Source organism: Schistosoma mansoni (assembly GCF_000237925.1).
Source record: "Schistosoma mansoni, WGS project CABG00000000 data, supercontig 0204, strain Puerto Rico, whole genome shotgun sequence".
Lineage (NCBI taxonomy): Eukaryota > Metazoa > Platyhelminthes > Trematoda > Strigeidida > Schistosomatidae > Schistosoma > Schistosoma mansoni.
This window is the reverse complement of record NW_017386077.1, coordinates 217614-241986: the sequence shown is the minus strand read 5'-3', so window position 1 is coordinate 241986 and position 24373 is coordinate 217614. Positions and strand designations below refer to the sequence as shown.

Below are 24373 nucleotides of genomic sequence, written 5' to 3'. Positions count from 1 at the left end.
AGTTGTCTTGTAAACACAAAATACACACGCTCATAGTGTTTACTTTGTATTCCACTTGTTATGGCTTTAATTAAAGAAGTGTTATATAACCTCATTCATGTTCATTTGGTAAGTTATGTAATTTTTCGACATTCAAGTATAAAAGGTTTCATGCAGTACTTTTTTTTATATTCTTATCATATTAATTCTAGAACCATACTGGACGAAAATTGTTCCGGGTATATTTACCTATTTTATTACAGTTTTTATCATTGATATGGTTTGGTGTAAAGTAGCATGATTACTCATTCCCTATTTAAAACTGTTTTATTCTAACATAATTTATCTCTAAAACATCTATTGAGATAATTCATGCATCTCATTTATATGAATAATCATACTACTAATTTGTGTTGTTTCATCTGTTTATGTAAACAGTGTGAGTGTGCGTTAGTGCTCCCCATAAAACGTGTTATTGTGGTGTTTTATAGATTATTTTTTTTAACTTATTGATTTCTTTCACTTATTTATTAAATGCACTATCATATTATACACATATTTTTTTTATTTATTGAACAAGATTTGTTTTGCATACACATTGATTGAATTTTCATTTTATCTCAGCACTTATATATTTCTCTGTTTCCTAACTAATACATATTTCTCAAGAAACATGCATGTGTTTATTTGTCAATTCAACATGAAATTTATTTTTCGTTTATATCTGGTTAAATGAGTACCAACAATTGATGATCTTATTTATGTAAATTCAAAATAACCATTCATTTTTAGAACATATACGATTTATCAAACTTTACATAAGCAACTTACCAAATCATATGTACTAATAAATTGTAAATAAAGTTAGTGTAAGGAACTTCTTGACTGGTTGATATAAAATGGAAAGTTAAAATTATTGGAATTTAATTCCTTCGAAGCATATCATTTACAAAAAATCACCAACATGAATTGTGCAACTTATGAATGATTAACTAAAGTCAAATATCTTTCTCATTGCTTACTTTAGGCATTTTCCAACTGCTTTTGGCAGAGTTGCTCCGTACAACTACTATCAGTCACAGCTGTTACCAATACTTAATGTTAATTACTCGTTTTTTAAGGCTAAAGCTCACAAACTACCGTTATTTTGACATAAATGTATGTATTTTGACCAACTTAAATCTCGTTACGGCTTTATTTTTGCACATATCTCACAATTTTTCGTCATGAAAGTAGCAAGTAGTGTCATTTGTTGCTTCGAGAAACATCCTGCTTATTACCAGAAGGTTTTCGTGCCCCGTTTGCTGTTTTATTCCGAAAGATTGCGAAAATAACGTTACATAAAAATGTTTGCAAATGGATGGACTAAACAAGTTCGAAGGTTTTAAGAACCAAAACTAGGAAACCCACTAGTGCTTAGAATTCTTATCGGTACACATTAGAATGTTATAGCTGTTCTGTTGTCCTAGCAACTTCAATCAAACTATCTTGTACGCCTTGGTCCACAAATATTGTTCAAAAAGATTCCCTAACCACCAAGACGTTACAAGTCACTCGATTAACATTTCATTTCTAGAGTACGAACAACACTTCACACTAAAAGTCTATCCAAATTGTTTCCAAATTTTATTATAAACTGATAGTGTACCATCATTCTAAAATAAATCTGTTCTAATTTAACTGAAAACCATGTGTTCTTATAGTAATAGTTTTCTTACAGTTTGTGGTACTTTTTTCATTACTGTCCTCATAGTGTACTTAGTCAATACTCAATAAATAAGCGTATATGATTTTCGATATCTACCTACCTCTTATGCTGTAGATGTTAAATAGCTAAGGCCTGGTCTTGCTCTTATATGGTTATAGAATCTTTTTAAGGTGATTAAATTTTTGCAGTATATTATGACACGTTCCATACCATTTTCAAGAAACCTAGCTAGTTCTAACTTGTAAAACAACGTTAATTATTAGTGAGGATATGATAAACTTTTGTATGATTTACATATGCATTCATAAAAATAGTCACAATATAATAAAATTTGAAGCAGTTTATTTAATTAATTTAAATAAACAATGAAATTGATAGTTGATCAGGCCTCGTAAACATCCTCTTAGGAATCTTCTTCTTAGAAATCACATTATGAAAAACAAAATTCATATCATAAATATACAAGAGATTGTAGTTATTTATTTAAGCAACATAATGATACTTGTCGACTCAATGATATGTAATAAAAATTCGATATATATTTAGTATCTTTAAGTCTCTATTGATCTGACCATTTGTTGTATTAACAATAATAATATACTATTTGCCAAATATTTCACAATTTTAGTATCTCATTGAAATCTGATATCACAGTTTATATGAATAAAATTTTTCATTTCATTCTTAATTTATTGTTACTTAAAAATAGAAATATGTTCTCTGCAATATTTTCAATGTAATAATATCATACCTAACTTACAGATGAACTCTACTTTCATTTTATCAAATTATGTTGTGCCTCGGAAGCTGCATCATTTCCAGTTATATTAACGTGAAATGGTACTTACTGTTCTGAAACACTGTGTAATTTATCTAAAACTTTAATTCCACTCTATACCTGAGAAATATGACATCTCGTAAATGGGGGTGTATTGCACTTATGCTACTTTTTAGGATCATTAATATTTGATGGTTACCCTGTGGATCCTTAACTTTTCATGATACGTTTGGAGTTAATAAAAATCATTTTTACGGCTGGTTGAGAAGATTTGTAGCTCCGGTGGGTGATTTCGATGTAGGTTTTTTCTCTAAGCTGGATGGTTTGGTCGTGGAGCTTTCATCGTCCTTCTGAACGACATCATCAGCACGAACTTCTTTTAGAAGTGAAGTGTTTGAATTTCTCCACATGTGATTGACAGCTTGTCCTGTGCACCTCGATGTTGATTGGTTCTTATTGACCTTAAATCTGTCATTGTTTATTTCTTTGTTTTGGTCGTGCTGATGATGTCGTTCAGAAAGACGATGAAAGCTCCACGACCAAACCATCCAGCTCAAAGAACAAGCCTACATCAAAATGACTTTTATGTAATGTTTATTTTGTAAGTTCATATCAATACTATCGTAGATTTGAATGATAATTAGCATCTCCTGAGGTTCAGTGGAGCGAACCGTAGTGACTTACTACACGGAAAATAGCTTGTTCTAGAGTTATACTTGTGCTTATCCATAGAGTCACCCTGTTTTATACAACACTGTAGAAACATACATTGCACTTATGTTACTTTCAAGCAACAATCATCCATCTTCTTTACTTTTCATCAATTTTACAAATTTTTCCTTGTGTGTGCACATGTTTGCCGTGTTGCGTGTGTGGGTGTGTATCTTCTCATTTTTTATAATTATTTTGTGAATAAATAGAATGCAACTATTACAGTATTTTTGTTCTGTCACATATATACGCAAAAATCTATTTTTGATTAATCAATTGTAATGTGACTATTTCACAGTTGGATACGTACTTATCGCAACTGAAAAATACGCATGTTCTATTTCACGAATCGGTACATCTTAATTTTTATGAGAAAGAAGTTATTCTGTGCTGATAATCGTTAATATTAAAAGGCTATATCATGTAATCTTGAAGTCTCCTGAGGCAACCAGTTCAATGTTATTACAGTTAAACTGTAAATGTCAGTTTTAGTTTATTTCAATAGCACTAAATAAAATTTTTCAAATTCTTTAGCATAGTTCTTTAATTTTTTCTCAAGAAAGTGTTGTTAACTATTTCATTTGGTGCTCATAAAATATGTGTTTGTGTATGTAGTCCTTCATTGATCTTTATCTTACAGATTGTCTTTGTGATTATTATGTTTAGTAGTTGTTTTTTTAATTAAAAAAACACCATTCTTTGTTATGTTAATTTGACGTGAGAACACTGAATAACATCATTTTCCATTTTGTGTCCATTGAAACAAAGAGATGTGGTACTGGCAGTAATTGCTATTCTCTCTCTTGAAAATAGTTTTTTTTAAATGAAAATTATTATATCTATCTTATTCATTACTTATTTATTTGTTTTATTCTAATTTCTTAGACAAAATATATTCTGCATTCATTTCGTTGTAAATCTAAAACTGCAGCATTTGCTTTTTGGCATTGGGTTGTTGATAGAAAATGCTTCTTCACGTACGTCTATATTTTATTTCATATTGTAGAGAGTAAATGGAAAGTAGTTTTTATTACTGTAGATTTTTATAGATTTACTAATGTTACTATGTAAATCCCATTTTACTGGGAATGGTAATCATTAACTGTTAGTGTTTAAAGAATTATTGAAAATGAAATATCATTTAAGGAAGCGGCTGGTTTAATCATTATTATTCGCGTTTATACTGTAGTAAAAGTCTAATTTTCACTGATAATAATTTGTTTATTTCATAACTTTTATTTGGTCTTTAATTATCAGAGTATTTCACAATCATTTGTTCTTACTGATTTCAGTCAAACTGTAAATAATCAGATATAAAAGACCAACAGTACAAAGCCCTTGTAGTGTCGTTCCTTATTCTGGATGCCTTTATTTGATGATTTGATTATTGTTCTAGTTGACACCATCAAAATCTGCCTCTAATGAATTTCATTCGATTATTTATTCATGTTATTTCTGAGCCACATAACAGTTGAGAGACTAACTGAATTATCAAAGAGGTTTTTATGCTACTGCCCATCGTTTGACTGTAGTGGCCTATAATAGAAAACAGTAGGCCAAACCGGTGGTAGATGAATGTTTTTGTTTTCAACCTAATATAAAGGTCAGAATGTTCTAAATATTTATATCTTGTTCTGAATCAAATGGTTAAAATTTCTTTTGATGAGATGCATATATACTTCGATTCCATTATCAATTAAGCTAAACAGTAGAAAAATATCCTGTATTGATATAGGGATCGCGTCCAATTTCGAAGATTATTACTTACTTTACAATATTCAGGTGTTTAAAACTCATTACTTCTATTTACACTAGTTAGACCCTTATTTTAATGCATGTTCATAAGAAAAAACATTCCTCTGTACGAGACTTTGTGTTCAGAATCTTTTAATTATCTTTGAATCTTCATATGCTTAAGAATGTGTGTTTTTCAAAATAACACATCAGATTTCATTTAAAAACCTGTCCTACTAAAGTCTTACAAGCGCTCATAATAAAAACAAATCTTTGCTTAACTCAGTAAGCACAATACTGCGACAATAAATATGTTCTCAAGAATGGCAGTGTTATATTAATTTATCATTGAGGTCGAACTTTATCCCTTTCATTATCTGTAATACAAAAACCCACATCAGCTTTACTAAGGTTGAATTACAAGCCGTAGATCAAAAATAAGCATCAAATGAAACTAATTTGGCTAAGCAACTAATTGGGTGGTCCACAATATCATATTATAGAACACAATTCTGCTTAGTTCGGTTTAGCAACGTGCAGTCAGAATTGTATGGTCTAATTTTTCTCAGGCCAAATAGAAAATAGTTGTTCATAAATTATGTCATTTCTACGTAACATTGTTGTTTGATGTGGATGGTTTACAGCCAGTTACTCATAATATTAACATATATTGCATATTCAATCACTGGTTTCTTGTTGCTACTTATATTATAAAACAGACGATATTTCTGTGTAAATATAATGAGCGCCGAAAAGTCGTTACTAAGTTTTGATTAATTGATCCGTAATTCTCATCTTGAACTTTGCTAACAATTAGTTCTCTTCTCTTTCACCTTTGATTTGAAAACTGACAAGAAAAACTGAGGCATCCCTCATTTATTATAATTTTAAGTTGTAATACTTTGGAATCCTTTTTCTAATACTATATATGACCTTGTTCTTAGGTTACATTCGTTTTCATTAAATTATATATATATAATCCTTAAAAAGTATGCGACCTTTGAGCATCAAGTCAATCGATTTATTCATTGTTTTCTAAATTAAAAAAAGATAAAGTATGGTTGGCAAAAAAAACAAGTCTGAAGTATCATGTTCACATACGTAATGTGTGCATTCAGCTAAAGTCGGTTGTGTGTGCCAAGAAAAATAATGTATTTTCAAACGCCATCATTATTCACTTTGTACTCACTTCGCTGTGCTTAGAAAAATAATGGTGATTCTTTAGTTTTTGTAAAACAAAATCCATTCATAATAGCTAATATCAAAAAGCTTTTATTTCAGAAAAGCTATTTTTGCTCCATTAGCTGTCCGTTTTTCTTTTGTCTATATTCATAGTATTAAGATTAATAATACTACTATTAACAATAATACTCTTATTTTCTAGTTTAAAACAAGCTAGTGAAGCAAAGAAAATCAAGCCTACTACTAATATCTTCAGTCGAAGCCACGCTTATCGATTTAGGTAAGATTAAATAGGACTGTTGTCGCGTATCTGCTTTAATCATGCCCTATTTTATTATATCGCATCTTTCTGTTTACAGAATAAACAACAGAACAATGTTAAAATATTACGGGTTGCTTACTAAAGCGAACCAAAATACACTTATCGGGTCAGCACAGATCATCTGCCATGAAATTTAAAAATTGTTTGTTCGTATCAATTCATAGAATGTAATCACCATTATGAATTTTTCTTGTTATCCTGTAACTAATTACTACATTTTTAAAGTTTATTTCTTCTCAGTAGTTAATTTGTGAAATCATGATGATAAAAAGCGGTTTATGAATTCACTCCAAGGATAACAACTGTTCTGGAAAATACTTCGATGTGTTAGACAACCACAGTTCACAACCTAAATCACTATTTATGTTAAGACTTAAATAGATAGAAAATTAAAATCAGGAAACTGTAATCTACTTCAATGCTTTAACTAACAAAGAGGTGAAATTGTTAATTTCTATTCAAAAACCGGAGACATCTAAGCAATTAAAATCTATAAATACAATATTTTTAATCGTGAGTACTTGAAAAATGTTTTTTAAGCGTGATATTTCACAAATTCAACATGCACATTGTAAATAACCCATTAGCCTTGTCTACTATCTTGGTGATAAAATGAATGTTTATCGAAAGCCTTCTACCATATTTTTATGACAAAGAATAGAAACTCGATATAAAGATCAACACATATTACCTCCTATATAAATCTTACTTAATTAGAATATATTTTACGTTCAAATTCTACTAAAATATCATTCAAATTTAAAATTGTCCTCTACTTAGACTAATGCTCTTAACATTTTTGGTAAATTTATTCCTACTGAATCTAATTGATTCTCAAAATTGTCAAGTATACAATAAAGGAAAACATGGATTTATGAATATGTGTAGTGTATAATTCACTATAACTTCATTTAAACAGCTTATATACATCATCAAATTGATGAATTGATGTCTAACGAAATCTCTGCGCGAATTCAGAAAGGCTGGTTGACTTTAGCCAACCTACGTCACATATGACGTAGGCGAGCTACGTTTTCCAAAAAGAACAAGATTGCTGTATAGAAGATCTCTTCTTTCTGCTTAATGGGTGTGAAACTTGGCTTTTAAAAATAGCAGATATTCTTTGGTTACAAGTATCTGATCATAAATATTTCCGAAGAATTGCTTTTATATCTTGGGACCGACTTATTAGCAATTCTGAAGTTAAACTCAGAATAAATGGTAAAGGTTGGAAATTTATTGATCAGATAGTGAACTGAGGGATGATTAGGACCTAAAGTTTGTATGCCTAACCATTGCCTACGTCGACTCATGATCTTTACTATTGTAGAAATAGGTTGGAAGAAGGCAAGGGCGGCCAAACTAAGACATAACATCAGTCCATGAAGACGCTGACTATTGGACCAACCCTTATTTATAGCTGTAGACTACCTGGTTGAGGTCCACTTCAGGTAACATGACTCAAAATCGTTGGCAATAGCACCGATATATTCGCCATATGTCTCCCCTTAGATACTAATTTTGTTATCTTTTATATCTTGTTACTTAGCCAATCCATATTTTCTTCTTGGACTTCATCTTTGATTACTAGTCTTTATTGTTACTATTACTATGCTATTACTTCCTCTGCTATTCCGAGATTTTTATTGACAATTTCATCTTGCTTTACAAATGGGTTGTGACAACTGGAACCGACGATAATATTTGCCAGGTTCTATGTTATTTAAGACTGACTGAGCCTGTAAACATAAATGCTTTTAATAAATGTCTTTAGTAACCATGTTGAATTTTCTCTTTCCTGTGTGATTATTATTATATCATCATTCTCCTTATCTTAAAAACAATGAAAAAAAACATATCGATTCTGCTTATCTTATATGTTAGCTCAGTTAGCCATTTTCCAGTTTATTAAGTATAAATCTACGTGTTTGTTGATTTTTCAAAGTTCCCTATAAAGTAAATAGTGTTTTCCATGTTAAATTATCAGTAGAAGGATTTCGAAACTTTTTACAGCGTAACGTGCTTAAATTCCCGTATTTATTTCTGTTTGGATCGGTTGCTTTGAAACAAACAAAACAAAATAATAGGATGATACAGTTAAATTATAACAATGTCATGTGAAATATTTTTTTTAAAATCTTCATTGTTATAAAACTTTGTTTGCCATTTTGTTCGTTAAAGCTTGTTTTAAAAGTTTATTTTCCAAATTTAAAAAAACATTAGCCAATTATTTTTAGTGAATCTTTAAATTCCCAACCATTTAACCTTTTTTTTCTTTTTAAAACCTTAAATATCAATTTTAAAAGCATTATTGGTTTGTTTTTGCTAAAGTTTATTGACACATCATAAGTTAGTTCACAGAACATTGTTGTTTATTATATTCTAGTTACTGATGCTCTTTTCTCAATATTAATATATTTTATACATAATTTATTTTGATATTGTTTTACTCACTCAAAGATATCGATCGATATTTAATAAATTCCATCCTTAATGATACTCTATTTTATCAACATAATGGTGAAATATATCCATTAAATGTAAATGACGTTAAATCATTTCGTAGTATTTCAACTTGTAATTACACTAAAGTATTGATTTTTATTTGGAGATTAATCGATGGTTAAATAATTCAGCTTCATTTGTTTGATATATTAAATATTTTGTTAATTAAGGTGTAGAAAATTTGTTTTTGGAGTTTTCAGGTATTTTCTTTCTAAAAAAAACATTAAAATTAGTTTTCTGTATTCTCTGTTTTCTTCTAATAATCGGATTTGATTTTTGGAAATTGAAGTTTTCTATTTCAACTTACGTTTAATGTGAATGATCTGGTTAAATAGATTGTTTTGTAATGATATTGTTTTTGATCATCTCGGATGGATTTCATTTTACCTTCCAAAACCATTTGCAGTAATGTCATATTGAAAAAAATTCTTATTTTGTTATATATTCTGTTGTCATTCATTTATGTTAAACTACTAAGGCTGTTATATTTTTCAAATTTCTGTCACTTTATGTCACGTTTGTGGTATTCACTATAAATAGTTTTTTTTCTTACATTTCAGTGGACGGTCACAACAAGAACTTCGAGCTTGCACTGGATCTATTGCCAATCTACCTCAACAATCTTTTAGTCGGTATGATAACCTTTGTTTTTACTGGATTTTCTGTGTTAATGATCTATGAATATTTGGAAATATTATTGACGAGTAAAACTTAATTTACCGTTTTGAGATTGGTTAGATACAGATTCACCAACACTTTTTAAGTATATGAAAAAGCAAGAATTTTTTGGTTTAGATAGACAGATAGATTATATCATCGGGTACAAATATTATAAACGGCTTCCGGAATTGCTCATTGATAACTAGGTTGAGATCTGTAAACAAAGTAAGCAATCGGTAACAATCATCGTTCGATTTATTTGGCTGTATGCTTGAATAGTAGTAGTTTTTCGATTTTCGTATGTTATCTATTTTATATTGGTGTATGTTTCACTTTTCCTATCCCACAAAATATCAAAATTGAAGCCACTGATTTTTATGGATTGTTTTGTAGCATCAAACCACTTTTATTCAAAAATTTCTACTACTGACCAGACATTTCTTATTAACACTTTTTCCTCAGAGTTTCTAGTTTTCGTAGAGTGATTGGACTTTATCCTAATTCAGATTCTGGTGGAGCTTTTAGTCGTTCTACACTCCCAGGAAGACTTCGACCATCGAATGACTATTTTGGTAATCGTTCAGAAAAATCTAAAACGTTAGATGAAGTTAGTCCATTAATGTCAGCATTTTCAGACATACCAATAAGTAAGTTTTTAAGTTTATTTATTGTTGATATATATTAATTCAGTTGATTCTACATTTATATGGCAGCCGAAATTGTACTGTAAAAGTCAGAAGTATAAAGAACATAAAGTGTAATGTACGTGTGCATGTCCTTCTATGAACCACCAGGATAGCAACGTTACTTGGATTAGGTGAAAAAATCAAAAACTTTAATATTGTCACTACTACGAAAGTAGAGATAAGAAATACTGTTAACAAATGAAAAGTATGGAATAGAATTGGATCAAGATGGTAGCATATAATACACACTACCGCTAAGATTATGTCCATAATATTGACACTAATACTTGCTCTATTCAACAACTTTATACGTCAGATCACTTCATGACATATCGAAAACATATTATTAAGCAGTAAAATTGAGAAATATAAAACGCTCAAATACCTTGGCAAAGCTTACACGTAAAAAGATAACATTTGATACGATTTTTATGATAGAGATGTCGATATTAATTAGAGTAACTGGTAATAAACTTAGTAGACATCATAGCTATACGTGATGGAATAACTTTAGCTTGAGAATTATTAACACGTAGAACGCACTAGACAGCTGCTTCGTTGGATTATGAGATTTCCCAGCAATGGGCATTCATGACAATGCCAGAGGTCGGAAAAGGACCATCAGGCCTCATGACAAGCACTCGTCTTCCGAATACCGAGTAGACATCTATTGGTTTACAATTCCAACTTCGGTCAATCGGTAATCCTACGCTTTTCACCAAAATTCTGATAATTAACTTTCAAAGCTATTGAATAGTAGACATATGATGATTTTTTAGTATATTCTCGGATTCATGCAAGTGGATTATATTTCCTTATTCGTTTTCATTTATTTTATTTACTTATTTATTATTGGCTTCATTCAATATTATATTTATGGTAAAATACAGAATTCTCAGCATAAAGTATTTCATGGAGTTTCCGTTTCTTATTTCTTGATCGATATTGAGTGATCAACATTTATATATTAGCATTTCAAAAGTCGACATTTTAATACTATTCATTCTTTTCAATGCATACCAACCATCACGATGTTTCCGACTGTACATTTTCGTAACTTGTACAGCAAAAGGTCATAAACTTTTCACAAACACACCTGAATAGGTTATGCAATTAATTAACATAATGATCTGTTAAAACAGACAAGGAAATATGTAGATGGCAGGAACAGGCAGCCCGGATATTCAAACAGGCCGCCTATGTATAAGGCTAGAATCACACCTAAGGATACTCACGAAGACTAAGCGTAAAGTCATCTGGGACTCAATGTTTAAATTTTGGTGAGAGCCACTTAATTTCCATGTTATTGGTTATATCATAAAACTAAATAAGTAAGAGTAAAAAGGCATATGGTGTACATTGATTTTGGTTAAGTAGACAGATGGAACACTTATTTTATATACAATATATTAATTTCATCCAGAAATAAAATAGCATTCACATAATCTTCCTGGTCCGAGTATTTACTTTAGCAAACTTATTTAAAAGGTGACTAATGACGTACATCAATACGATCCTTCAATAAAAGTGATAGTGTAAAAGAAGGTGAGTGTTACGATCCTCAAATCTCACATTTCTGTCTGTAAACAAGAAGACAGATTTTGAAATATTTGAAAACCATTTCCATACGTACAATATAGCGCATGTTAGTCAGTACAAATGAATTTTCTAGGGTTATATAAATCTTGTCAAGATCTAAATGAAGAATTTAGAGATAGTAAAATCTTTGTTTAAGATTTATGATACATATGCCAAATTATTCTATTGCATATCTTATTAAATAAGATACTAAATTTCAGAATAGATTATGCTAATCTCTACTCGATAAACAAATATAGTTGTATATTCTTTTGTGAACAACAAATATGATCAAATGTAATAAAATATTTACTAGGACTTCATTTTAAAATTTTCATTAGAATAACTCAGTCAATGAATAGACCATGGTTTTAAAAAAACAGTTTAAGATGAACGACAATAGCTAATTGACTATTTTTGAAATCGTTATATATTATGGGTGAACTGATCGAATCACTTTTATGATGATCAAATAGAAATAATTAATGCTATACAATATAAAATAATTGAATTAATGTGCATCCGGCTATCATACTACTGTAAAAAAATCTTTGTATTAAAATACATCATGACCTCGTTTATGTTTATATAAATGTTAAGTTGCTATTACTAGTATTCCGTATTTACAGACGATTATTGAAACAATCAAGTCAATACTCATTTTTGAAAATCAGTTTCATGTACTTATTAAATGCGTAATATGTTGAAAAAGTTTTTTTTTAACTTTTTTTTTAAATTGACTTTTAAAAACATATAAATCGAGATACTATTACCACTTTGACTGAGTTTAATTACTCTTTTTTAAAAAAATATCTGCTTGATCAATTTTGATAATACTATGGGCAGTGATCGATGGCATAACATTTACAACTTTCATATGATGTACATGTGACTATTAATGAACTAATTTAATATGATTTTTGCTTTATTCTATTATCAAGTTTACAAATTGATTGATTGTAATGTTACATGTTTGATTTGCACTTCTGTTTCTCCATTACAAAATAATCATATATATCTGGTGCCTCTTTGTACCAATATGTATGTGTTTAAATAAATAAATATATATATACATGTTTCAGTAAAACCTTTATATAAAATTAAAACTATAAATTACATTGATAATATCATATATACAATTGGGAGTCTACAAAAATATCTATTGATTAAGTCCCTAAAAGCCCTAAAAATGGCTGAAATTCTTTTTATCTAAACAATATTGAATAGAAGCTTTCCCTAAATCCCTAGAAAAATAAGGGACTATATGTCACATCTTGATTGGATAACTATATATCATACCTGTTTCAACTATTTTTTATTTAGTATGTCTTCAGAAGTCACTTAGAGATCAAGAACATACGAAAGCGTATAAGTACACTCGGTTTCCTGTAAATAGATCTTCCTTGGAGTAACGCTTTTCCTCATATTTTGTCTCTATTTTTCAAGTTCAAATACATAAGTAATCTAGAAATATAGGAAGCAACCAGTAGATCAATAATAAGCATTCAATTAGAAAACTTAACACATACAAACTTAGTACCTAAGAACTTGACTTTCTGTCTGTGTAATATATATACGCACTTATTTTTCTGTACTTTTTTTGACTGAAATCCTTTGTTAACATCCATTAAAGATTCTGCAACAATTACGTCTAATAATTATCAACAATTGATTATTACTTATTATAATCCATTGAGTAGGGATTATTAAGTATATAACAGATAATAGAATACTATAATTCATTCTTATGTAAGATAAGAATCACTTATCTTGAATTCTGTTTTAACTTTTAATACATTATTTCTTTGATTAGTTTATAGCATTTTCCTCTTGCATACATGTGTGTGGTTGGTTCTTTTTCAAATTAAAATTGATTTTTAACGAAAAAAATTGATGGAATTTTCCTTTTTCTACAAATATTGATTTATTTTCGATTTATCAAAAGAAGTTTTTCATTATCCATCTGATATCTATATATTTTCTTTGTGCACTTTTTTCTCTTAAACAAAAGCATATTAATTATGTTCATCATACTATTTCTATGATAATTTTGTGTTGACTATGACAATGTAGAAATCGTTTATCTTATCAAGTTTTCCTTATGCAATACAATCATTTGCTAGAATTTTATGGTTTAGTGATCAGTTCCTATTAATATGTAGATTCCATGTGTGCCTACCTCGATACCAGATACATTTAAATATTAGTTACTTTTTTGGTCATTACTGGCTTTAAGATCTAAGATGCTTGTATTGTTTTATTTGAAATTTGTCAGCCAGAAGTATTTGGATACCGGTGTTAGTTTCTTCACAAAGATTCTAGACGTCATAACACCACGTGCTAGACTGCCACATAATGATTTACATCATGTGTTACAATATATACAGTATATGACATGTTATTTGCTGTATAGATCTAAACCATTTAGTGTTATAGTTTCAATACATTAGGCTACTAACTGAACACAGTTTTTGGTCATTCCAATTAATCCTGTTTCACATATTTACAAACGAATCAGTTCACTTATCTAAATCATACTTTTAATAAATGGTCATCTGAGTATATGAGTGTTTATTTCTTGATTATAAATGGTCAGATACTTGTAACTATCATGTGGGCATATATGTATATTATTTCATATTTATTTTTTATAACAAAATTATCTAACATATTCTTTATTTCTGTTAAACATCTCAATAATTTCAGATACAAATATAGGTAATGTTAGATCAATCGCCTAATATTTTTATGCTTTAATGGTTGTAGTTTTGCTTTATTATGTTATTTTATACTTTCATGATTTGTACAATATTACTCATATATCTTTATGGTAAAAACTTGATGCTCTCTTCAAATTTTAATAATTGACTCCCGAAATTCAGTTATTCCCGGTTCCATCACTAGATTTCCATTATCACTACACAACTATAATTCCAAGCACAATTTTCTTTTTTTTTTTTAAATAACCTAACTACTTGATTCACATGTATACGCTTCAATAATCGCCAAATTTTTTGCGTTCACTTATTTACAATTTGTATATATGTATATATCGTTCACAGATTTGCAATAGTTTGTATAACATGTTAACTACATATGTTGTTGTATGCTTTATAAATGACACATTACTTGCAGTAATGATCTGATAACAAGTTATGCATCTTAATAATCTTTAATAATCATATTTACTTCAATATCCAGAGAATAACAAAGTGATGTCGTTTTTTGATGTTCTTTTGTAAACTAACTGACAAATTGATATCATACTGAATATAGATATCATAGATTTAGTTTTAAAGTGCTTAGCTTTGTGTAACAGTAGTTTTCAGTAGATAAATTGCATTAGTAAAGAAAATGGATATTTTTGCAAAATAGCGCACATTTAATTAATTATTGCAAAAGATTACTAAGACTTGAGAATCATGAAAATTGGTCGGTACATATGTAAATAAACTTTATCTACTTGGTACTTATCGAGATATACTATCTAAAGTGTTATAGGGTTGGACAAATGATTTAAATGAAATCACTCTGAACAGTCTAGGATTATTATTGAGAATGAATTGAACTCGATATAATATTAGGCTATTGTACATAAATAAATGTTATCATCAATAAACAAGTTTACTTTTTTTTTAATTAACAGAGGTTTTACTAGAAGATAAACTCACCACATTTGAGTTTAATGAAAATACCAGAAAAGGGTATTTAATTTCTTATGAACATAACTTTTATGTCTACTGAAGTGTAGTTATATAACTATAAGCTTTGCGATCATTTGTGTGGAACAAACTGAATTTTTTAACAAGACGTTTTTAAAGAATAAATACAAATTAACTCAAAGTTTTTTTCAGTGAACTTTTTGTTTAATTACGAACCATGCTTTTAGTGCCAAACACTCAGCTTGCACTCTTTTGTCTAATAGAATTCTAACATATTTAACGACCGTTTTTTTCCATGGTCAAGAGAATAGTTTTGTCTAATTTCTTTATCTTCATTAGCATTTGTTTACTATCTCCATGGTTTAATTTTCCACCTTAATATTTTCCATGTAACTTTTGAGCTCTGGGTCATTATTTAAGTCTTTTATATTATTATTAATTTGAACACAGGTTTAGACCTTGTTCTGTCTTCCTTGTATTTTACAGAGACCAAACCGCTTCTTTTCATATAAAAAATGTATCTTGCACTTTCAAATGAGGACCCTTATCAGTATATTAAGCTCGATGGCGTGGAAATTTCGTTTTTGATCAGTGAGAGAAGTCCGAACTATTTTTATGAGTTGCGCATTCTTTAAGATTGCTTTCTTATACGAGCAATATATCGATTTCATTATGTAACTCTAAGCTGTTTAAAAACAATATTCTTCTGTAGCCTATCGTCATCAAATCACTCATCCGTCAGTGTTTATACAGCGTAAATTTGTCCGTTAATTGATTTCATACAAGTAATATTGTTTTAACATTTTATTTGAAAATGCTTTCTATGCATACACATCTTTCTATATAACAAGTACATTAATTTCTTTAAAGTGAGTGCATCGGCTTGTGGATATTACCAAAGACTATTAGTTCAATTAATTAAACATTCGACCTTCCTTCAACTCCCTTTTTGTCTTCTTGTTTCTCATAATCTTACCATTATCAGTTTTCCTCACTTTATAACAGTAGTATCGCACGCATTTTTTAAAGGATTCGATAATTGGTTGTTTATATGTTGTTATTTTTTGATTCGTTAGAACGTATTCCAGATACTGTAGTGGAACAACCATGTGAGGAGGATCTACTTAACAGTACTAAAGCTTCACCCACTATTAACGACAAAAAGCTAAAGTAAGTTCTTGTTATATTTATTATTCATTTTGTTTAATTACTTGAGGATTTTTCTTAATAATTTGCAAATTTTCATGAAAATATCAGTCTTGGATAAAAAAAAATGTGACGTATTTTACATGTCCATTAGCAAAATATTGTTATTATTAATTCATTCCGTCTTTTCTGTCACCTGACGTTTTTTTACTGACAAACCTTTTGTTTAACATTTTGCTCTGTGAAATGAATTCGGGCGTTTAGAAAATTCGTAAAGCTAATGTTTTATCAGTCCAGGTTACTACATTTCATATTTTCAGACCAAGAAGATACTTACACATTGTAAATCACTGAAATCAAGACAAAATCACCAAATTATTTATATATTCGCTTTTTTCCGATTAAAATGTGTAGTATTCACAATGAACTGTGTACTACATATTATCTGTATCAGTATTTACATTACAAATCTATTTCGCTTATCTTCATACTCGTACATTTGAGGTTTATGTTTTGTTGTTTGATATTTTTAAAGAATTATTTCCCATATTCAAGCTGTTCCCCATTCTAATGGACTATCATTAAAGCTTGAAGCTTTTGATTTAACAATATGGTTCTTCTAAATGAACTGTTGAAGAAGGATTTATCTGGAAACTTTACTCAAATTATTCATCTTTTTTTATGTGATAAGAGAGTATGTGCTAGCTATATCTGCTTGCCTTATACTAAATGTCTTATCATTTGATGACAAAATGTCTTATCATTTGATGACTTTATTGGTTGGGTTCCGGAAAAGACATATTTGGCTACACGTTTTGATTTTATGGGCGACCAAACAAGCTCCCTAAGTAATTATGTGTTCTAGCGTAATAAAAATTTAATACCCTTGTTCAGAGCATTTATCTACGGATATTCATCCTCTGAATTTCAGTTTTTGTCACAAAGCTCTTACTAAGCAACTTGTTTTTCAAAGTTAATGATTTGTAAACTAATTCATATATATATATATATATATATATATATATATATATATATATATATATATATACTGTTCTTTCTCATAGTAACGCAGATGGTGATGAGAAAGACCTTGTGATTCAAGCTGCTGTTGAATCATGGATTGAACCAACGCAAATTGTTCAACAAACAGTTTCCGCTGAAAAAATAAATATTCAGCCTGTGGCACTTGAAAAATGTTCTGAGGTAGGTGACGGTTTTAATTTCAGACAGCTGATAATCGACGAAAAATGTATTTTTCGAGTGAAAATAACAAAAAAATAAGTTCAAAGCATAAGTAGTTTTTTTACTTTAATTCCCTTTACTTTGTTATAGTTTGGCAGCCATTTTTATCAAATGCTTTATCTTATGATAATTTCTATGTTAAGGATACATAAAAAGATTTATTAGCAACCATTTAACAATTTATCCCGGTTCAACTGTTTTTTTCTTCAATCTGCTTAAGATGTTGAAATATAAATTTGGTTATGCGATGTGTAAGAATTCAAAATGATTTTAAATATTGGAGGGATCCAAATACACTTCCCTCCTTATAATTTAGGATATTCGATATGCAAAAAACATGGAAGTGGTCTGTTTATACTGATTAGTAAATATCTTAACATAACTTTGCATTCTAATGTATATACTTCATCGATTCTTTTTTTAATATTTACCTGATTGATTATCAGGGACTCGTCGGGTGTATGTACCTGCATCCCATAGTTGGTGTCCACTTCAGGACTCAAACCCTGTACTGTCCACGTCAAAATTACCTACTTACACCTGTTACTCTCAATGGTGCATAGGCCGCCGGCCAGCATTTTCCAACCCACTCTCTCCTCGGCCTTCCTTTCTAGTTCTATCCAATTTTTGTTCATTCTTCTCATGTCTGTTTTCATTTCTTGGCGCAGTGTGTTCTTTGGTCTTCCTCTTCTCCTTTGGCTTTCGGGATTCCATGTGAGGGCTTGCCATGTGACGCAGTTGGGCGCTTCCCTCAAAGTTTGTTCTATCCATTTCCAGCTCTTCTTCCGCTGGAATCTGGGTTTTCCTCTCCCACAGTAGGTTGTTGCTGATAGTGTCTGGCCAACGGATAAGAAGTTTCTTGCGCAGACAACTGTTAGTAAACACATGTATCTTCTAAATGGTGGCTTTTGTAGTTCTCCAGGTTTTCGCCTCACACAGTAGAACTGTCATGACATATGTATTGAAAATTCTGATCTGGATGTTGGTTGACAACTGTTTTGAGTTCCAGATGTTCTTCAATCGTAGATATGCTGCTCTTCCTGCTTTGCCGATCCACACCTTCACATCTGCATCTGATCCAGCGTGTTCATCAATGATGCTGCCCAGATATGTAAAGGTTTCCACATCCTCCAAAGCCTCTCCGTCAAGTGTAATTTGATTGGTGCATATTGTATTGTATCGGAGAGTCTTGCTTTTCCCTTTGTTTATATTGAGACCTACTGCTGCTGAGGCTGCTGCTACACTGGTCGTTTTCTCCTGCATTTGTTGTTGCGTTTGTGATAGAAGAGCCAGATCATCCGCGAAGTCTAAATCGTCCAGCTGCATCCTGCCTGTCCACTGTATCCCGTGCATTCCTCCAGATGTTGACGTTCTCATAATCCAGTCGATCACCAGGAGAAAGAGAAAGGGTGAGAGTAAGCAGCCTTGCCTTACACCGGTCTTTACTTCAAACGAGTCGGTGAGTTGTCCTCCGTGGACGATTTGGCAGTTTAGTCCATCATAGGAGTTCCGTATGATATTGACTATCTTCTCAGGCACGCCGTAGTGTCGAAGAAGCCTCCATAGTGTTGTTCTGTCCACGCTATCAAATGCCTTCTCGTAGTCGATGAAGTTGATGTAGAGTGATGAGTTCCATTCGATTGATTGTTCCACAATGATACGTAGAGTTGCGATTTGATCTGTGCACGATCTATCCTTACGAAATCCAGCTTGTTGATCTCGAAGTTGAGCGTCCACGGAATCCTTCATCCTGTTTAACAATACTCTGTTGAAGACTTTTCCTGGTATTGAGAGAAGAGTGATGCCCCTGTAGTTGTCGCACTTGCTCAGATCGCCTTTCTTTGGTATCTTGACCAGAAGTCCTTTTTTCCAGTCTGTTGATACTTGTTCTTCATCCCAAATCTTACTGAACAGAATGCAGAGTATCTTTGCACTTACTTCTACATCTGCTTTCATTGCCTCTGCTGAAATGTTGTCTGTTCCTGCTGCTTTGCCGCTCTTGATTTGTCTCATGGCCATGCTGATCTTTTCAGTTGTTGGTGGGCCAACATCGATTGGGAGGTCCGTGGGTGCTGCTTCGATGTTGAGTGGATTCAATGGGGCTGGTTGATTCGACAGTTCTTTAACGTGCTTTACCCACCTGTTTTGCTGTTCTCTAATGTTGGTGATTGCTTTGCCATCCTTGTTTCTCACTGGTCGTTCTGGTTTACGATGATTTCCAGCGAGCTTCTTTGTTGTGTCATACAATTGTCTCATGTTTCCTTCTCTTGCAGCTTTTTCCGCCGTCATTCCTAAATCTTCCACATATTTGCGTTTGTCGGTTCTGATGCTCCTCTTCACTTGCTTGTTTACTTCTGTGTATTCAGCTTGTGCCTCAGCTTTTTCTGATCTTGTTCGGCTGGTATTGATTGCTGCCTTCTTGTTCCTCCTTTCTTCAATCTGATCCAGTGTACCAACAGTGATTCATTCCTTGTGGTGGTGCTTCTTGTGGCCCGAAATCTCTTGACATGTTGAAGTGATTGTCTCTTTTATCTCTTTCCAGTTGTTCTGCATAGTAGTTCCCTCTCCACTGAGTAGATCGTGAAAGTCCAAGAACCTGTTGTTGAGGGCTATCTTGAATTTTTTGAGTTTGTCAGTATCCTGAAGAAAAGCCGTATTAAACCTTTGTAATGTTGTACACCTCGCTGTTCAGTGCTTCTTAAGTTTTAATTTCATCTTGGCTACCAGCAAGTGATGATCTGATACTGTATCAGCTCCTCTCTTGATTCTCACGTCCTCCACTGTCCTTCCGAACTTTTTATTGACACAGATATGGTCGATTTGGTTCTGCGTGGTGTTTCCGGTGAAGTCCATGTGGCTTTGTGTATGCGTTTATGTGGGAATATATAGTGCTGCCTATGACCAGTTTATTGAAGGCACATAGGTTTGCAAACCTCTTGCGATTTTCGTTCCTTTTTCCCGGCCAATGTCGTCCCATGATGTTTTCATATCCGGTGTTGTCCATTCCAACCTTGGTATTTGAATCTCCGATCAGAATCGTCAAGTCCTTTGTTGGGCACTTCTCGACAACTAACTGCAGCTTATCGTAGGATTGATCTTTAGCGTCTTCATTGTAGTCGTCGGTAGGCGCATACCATTGGGTGACGTTGATTGTAATGCCCTCTTCCTTTGTTTTGAAGGAGGATTGATGCCCGTTGGTCCATGGGATTTTCATCCTATGAGTGCTTTTTGTACTTGTTTGGACAGCATCAATGCAACTCCTTGTGCATGTGGGACATTTTCTTCTTCATGGCCGGAGTATAACAGCAGCCACCCTGAAGATAGTCTTTGTTGTCCAACCTGCGTCCAATGTGTTTCACTGATTCCAACCACCTCCAGGTTGTATTGCCTCATTTCTGCAGCAATTTGGAAGACTCTTCCGTTCGCCCACATAGTACAGACATTCCATGTACCTAGAAATAATGGTTGCTCTGGTTGTCAGAAGGGGTATCAATCTCGTGGCTTTCGAAGGGACTCGGCTTTCACCATGAGGCGTCATAACTCTTCTAAATGAAGACCTTCCAACTCCCATTACAGAGTTTAAATGGTTTGAATAATATTTTCTGGTTAGTTTTTTAGCGAGTTAGTTTTTTTACGGAATGAGGTAGCTAACCCTATGTCCAACCCTCCTCCTTTATCCGGGCTTAGGACCTGTAGTAGCCTCCGGATGGGCTACAGGCGGAGTTGTCAAAATTAATAATGATGAATTAGTCTGTTTACCAGTTTGTAAGTTTTTATTCTCTAAGACATTAGATAAATTAATCATTAGAGAAATTCTTTTGAACAGAACTAATAAGTTGATTCAGGTACATTTTAACAATATCAGTTATTAAATAATTGATTGTTAGCTTACAATCATATTATAACTATTTATGCAGTGTTCAGTTGTAAAATCTTAAGTGAAAAAGTCAAAATCTATCTTGTTGGTATAGAACTACCTACACTATTCATTATCTTACTTTGAAAATTAAATAATTTTCTAGGTTTAAAAAAAAAGTTTTTTAATTGCATTTTAACACAGTTAACGACGGAAAGATCGTTTAATTTGCTCATTCAATTTTTCATTTGATAATTGCATATTTTTTGTCTCTTAACTTTTTTCTTTTTTTTTCTTACATATTTTGTGTTTAGCCAAATATGGTTGTTCGTAAACGTACAGAAAATGGTACTCTAACATCAACTGATTATACACAAGCAGTTATTGCTTTAGATAAAACTTTAGATCATCATAGCAGTTTATCTCAACCAGATGAATTGACCAAATCGAAAATTCAGACTTATATTCATGTGTCGAATGGTGAAGCTGTTCGAATACGTGATGATTTTAAAGTTTGCGCAAATGGTCCAACTAATAAGAAATTTAACTATCAGTTAATTACATCTAACGGTGAAACATCACCAGTTAGTGTTCATAGTTATACATTGAAGGAAAATTGTCACCAACAAAATCAACAACAAAAAGAATATACTCATAATAATGAACATAGAAGTTCAATTCAAACATATGCTATTACGTTAACTGCAACAGCGTTTGTTGTACTAGTCGGTGTTATTGCCCTACTAGAAACTACACCAACTACATCGAATCATTATGATCAAAATGTTTTCTATCAAACTGTTCGTCATAATTTTTTGGTTGATAATTTTCAAGAATATGTTTATACACCATTAAAAATGTCAATAGTTAATGGGTTTAGCTTTCTAATGTCCTATATTAATCCTTAAATTGATTGAATAAGATACAAAAGAAACAATGTTTTGAATTAATCCTACTTCTATAAATTTATATCTTAAACAGTCCGAGTAATTCTAATTTATTTTTTCATGTGTTCTTCTAAATTCTTTCAATGTGTTCTTTTTTTTACGTTTAATTTGATGAAACAACTACTTAATTATTGTCATTTATCTATATAATCATTTCATAATATGTCTTTCTTATTTTCTGTATGTATCACTTATCAATTACTCTATGTGATTGTTAACATTTGTCTGAATAAAATCGATTGAAACCTACATGTTTAATCGTCTTTATTGTCATAATTGATGAAGTATCTGTATCTGTTTCTATGTCATAATATTTATTTCTTAAATAATAATACTAACCTGTTATATTGAACTATATTTTCCTGTGTATTCAATTGAATAAGTACTTTGGTTAGTGAATGTGTCGTATTATTTGCACAAAGTTATACTTATTACGGGCTAAGAATCTTTGTTTGGTGATAAATCATGTGATGTGATGTCCGCTTTTTCTTCCCTTTTCCATACCTTTTTTTCTAATACTTACCAGCTGGAAGTTTTCCGTCCAAGAAATTGTAATTGACTGGTAAAAAAGGACGTTTATATTTTTTATTGTTGAGCATTCTGCTTTCAATGGTGTTATTATCAATCGGAAGATTACCATAAATATTATTATGACAGCTACCATTAAGATGCTTTTCGTAACAATTACTACCTGGACTGACTCTGCTGTTGTTGTTTATTATTATTCATTGTCAAACTACTTTTAATGATAATAGTAGTGTCCTTGGAATGTTGAAAGTTTTTAGACAAATGCTTGGAATTCGTTGACTGCATATATATATTATTAAAAAGAGAACGTACAGTTTGAAATGTTATTTTTTTCTCACATCTTTAATTTCTATCTTGATTTCATTCTACATTATCGAATATTGTATACATTCAGTCAGTAACTTGTTTTCTTCTAATTAAGAGGCTAGTTCCGATTAGTATGAACTTACACTTATTATACTTATTATAGCATATTAGTTGCACATACTGATACAAATGTGAAGTGCATGTGAGCATATGAAATACAGATATTTCGTCTAATTTTACTGATTTAGGTATGATACATTCTAGTATGTGATATATTCATATATTCGTTCATTATCATATCGTGATTGTTTTTTTTGTATTTCTATTTTATACTTTCATAGTTTATGCAGTCATGTTTGTTTCTTTCTGTTTGGCCTTTTATTAACAACTATTTTTGTTTAGTTTCAAAGTTGACAAAGTTTATCTTCCACTGTTTACTTTTGGAAAATACATTTTGCTTGCTTAATTTATGTATGTCTGTATGTGCGTGAGTGTTCGTCAACATCTCCCAAAATGATCGTTTTCGTTGTTTTAATTATTTGCACTTGATTTTCGTGCATTTTTGGTTATTACATGCTTGAGACGTTTAATAGTGAGCTTAATTTACTTCTGTTTTCTTTACTCTATCCATAATATACATGTATTACTGTGCATCTATGTATAAACGTTGCTGATGAACTTTTTCATCGTTAATTTTCATTCCTCATATTGTTCTAGTATAGACTGATCATTTGCTTACTTTGTTAGATGTAATAAAAAAATTTACAAACATTATTTCTGTTATATTTTCACCAGACAATAATTTTGAATTCCTGTAGAAGATTATTTTCTGAATCTGGTTAA

At 31.1% G+C, this 24373-nt stretch overlaps 1 protein-coding gene across 2 annotated transcripts in view; it reads left to right on the top strand.

The window, feature by feature from the left end:
- Smp_095620.1 (4.1 G protein, putative) overlaps window positions 1-23506 on the top strand; it is a gene marked incomplete at both ends in the record, with an annotated part of 42598 nt that extends 19092 nt beyond the window's left edge. Inside the window, 7 exons of one of the 2 annotated variants that reach the window (XM_018793265.1) lie at window positions 4062-4153; window positions 9480-9551; window positions 10042-10226; window positions 14550-14561; window positions 16582-16675; window positions 17713-17851; window positions 22064-22657. In XM_018793265.1, coding sequence (XP_018647167.1) covers window positions 4062-4153; window positions 9480-9551; window positions 10042-10226; window positions 14550-14561; window positions 16582-16675; window positions 17713-17851; window positions 22064-22657 — 1188 coding nt within the window. Of the gene's footprint in view, window positions 1-4061; window positions 4154-9479; window positions 9552-10041; window positions 10227-14549; window positions 14562-16581; window positions 16676-17712; window positions 17852-22063 lie in introns of both variants that reach the window. The other variant, XM_018793253.1, reaches the window with a different exon arrangement.
- Window positions 23507-24373: the final 867 nt, after the last annotated feature.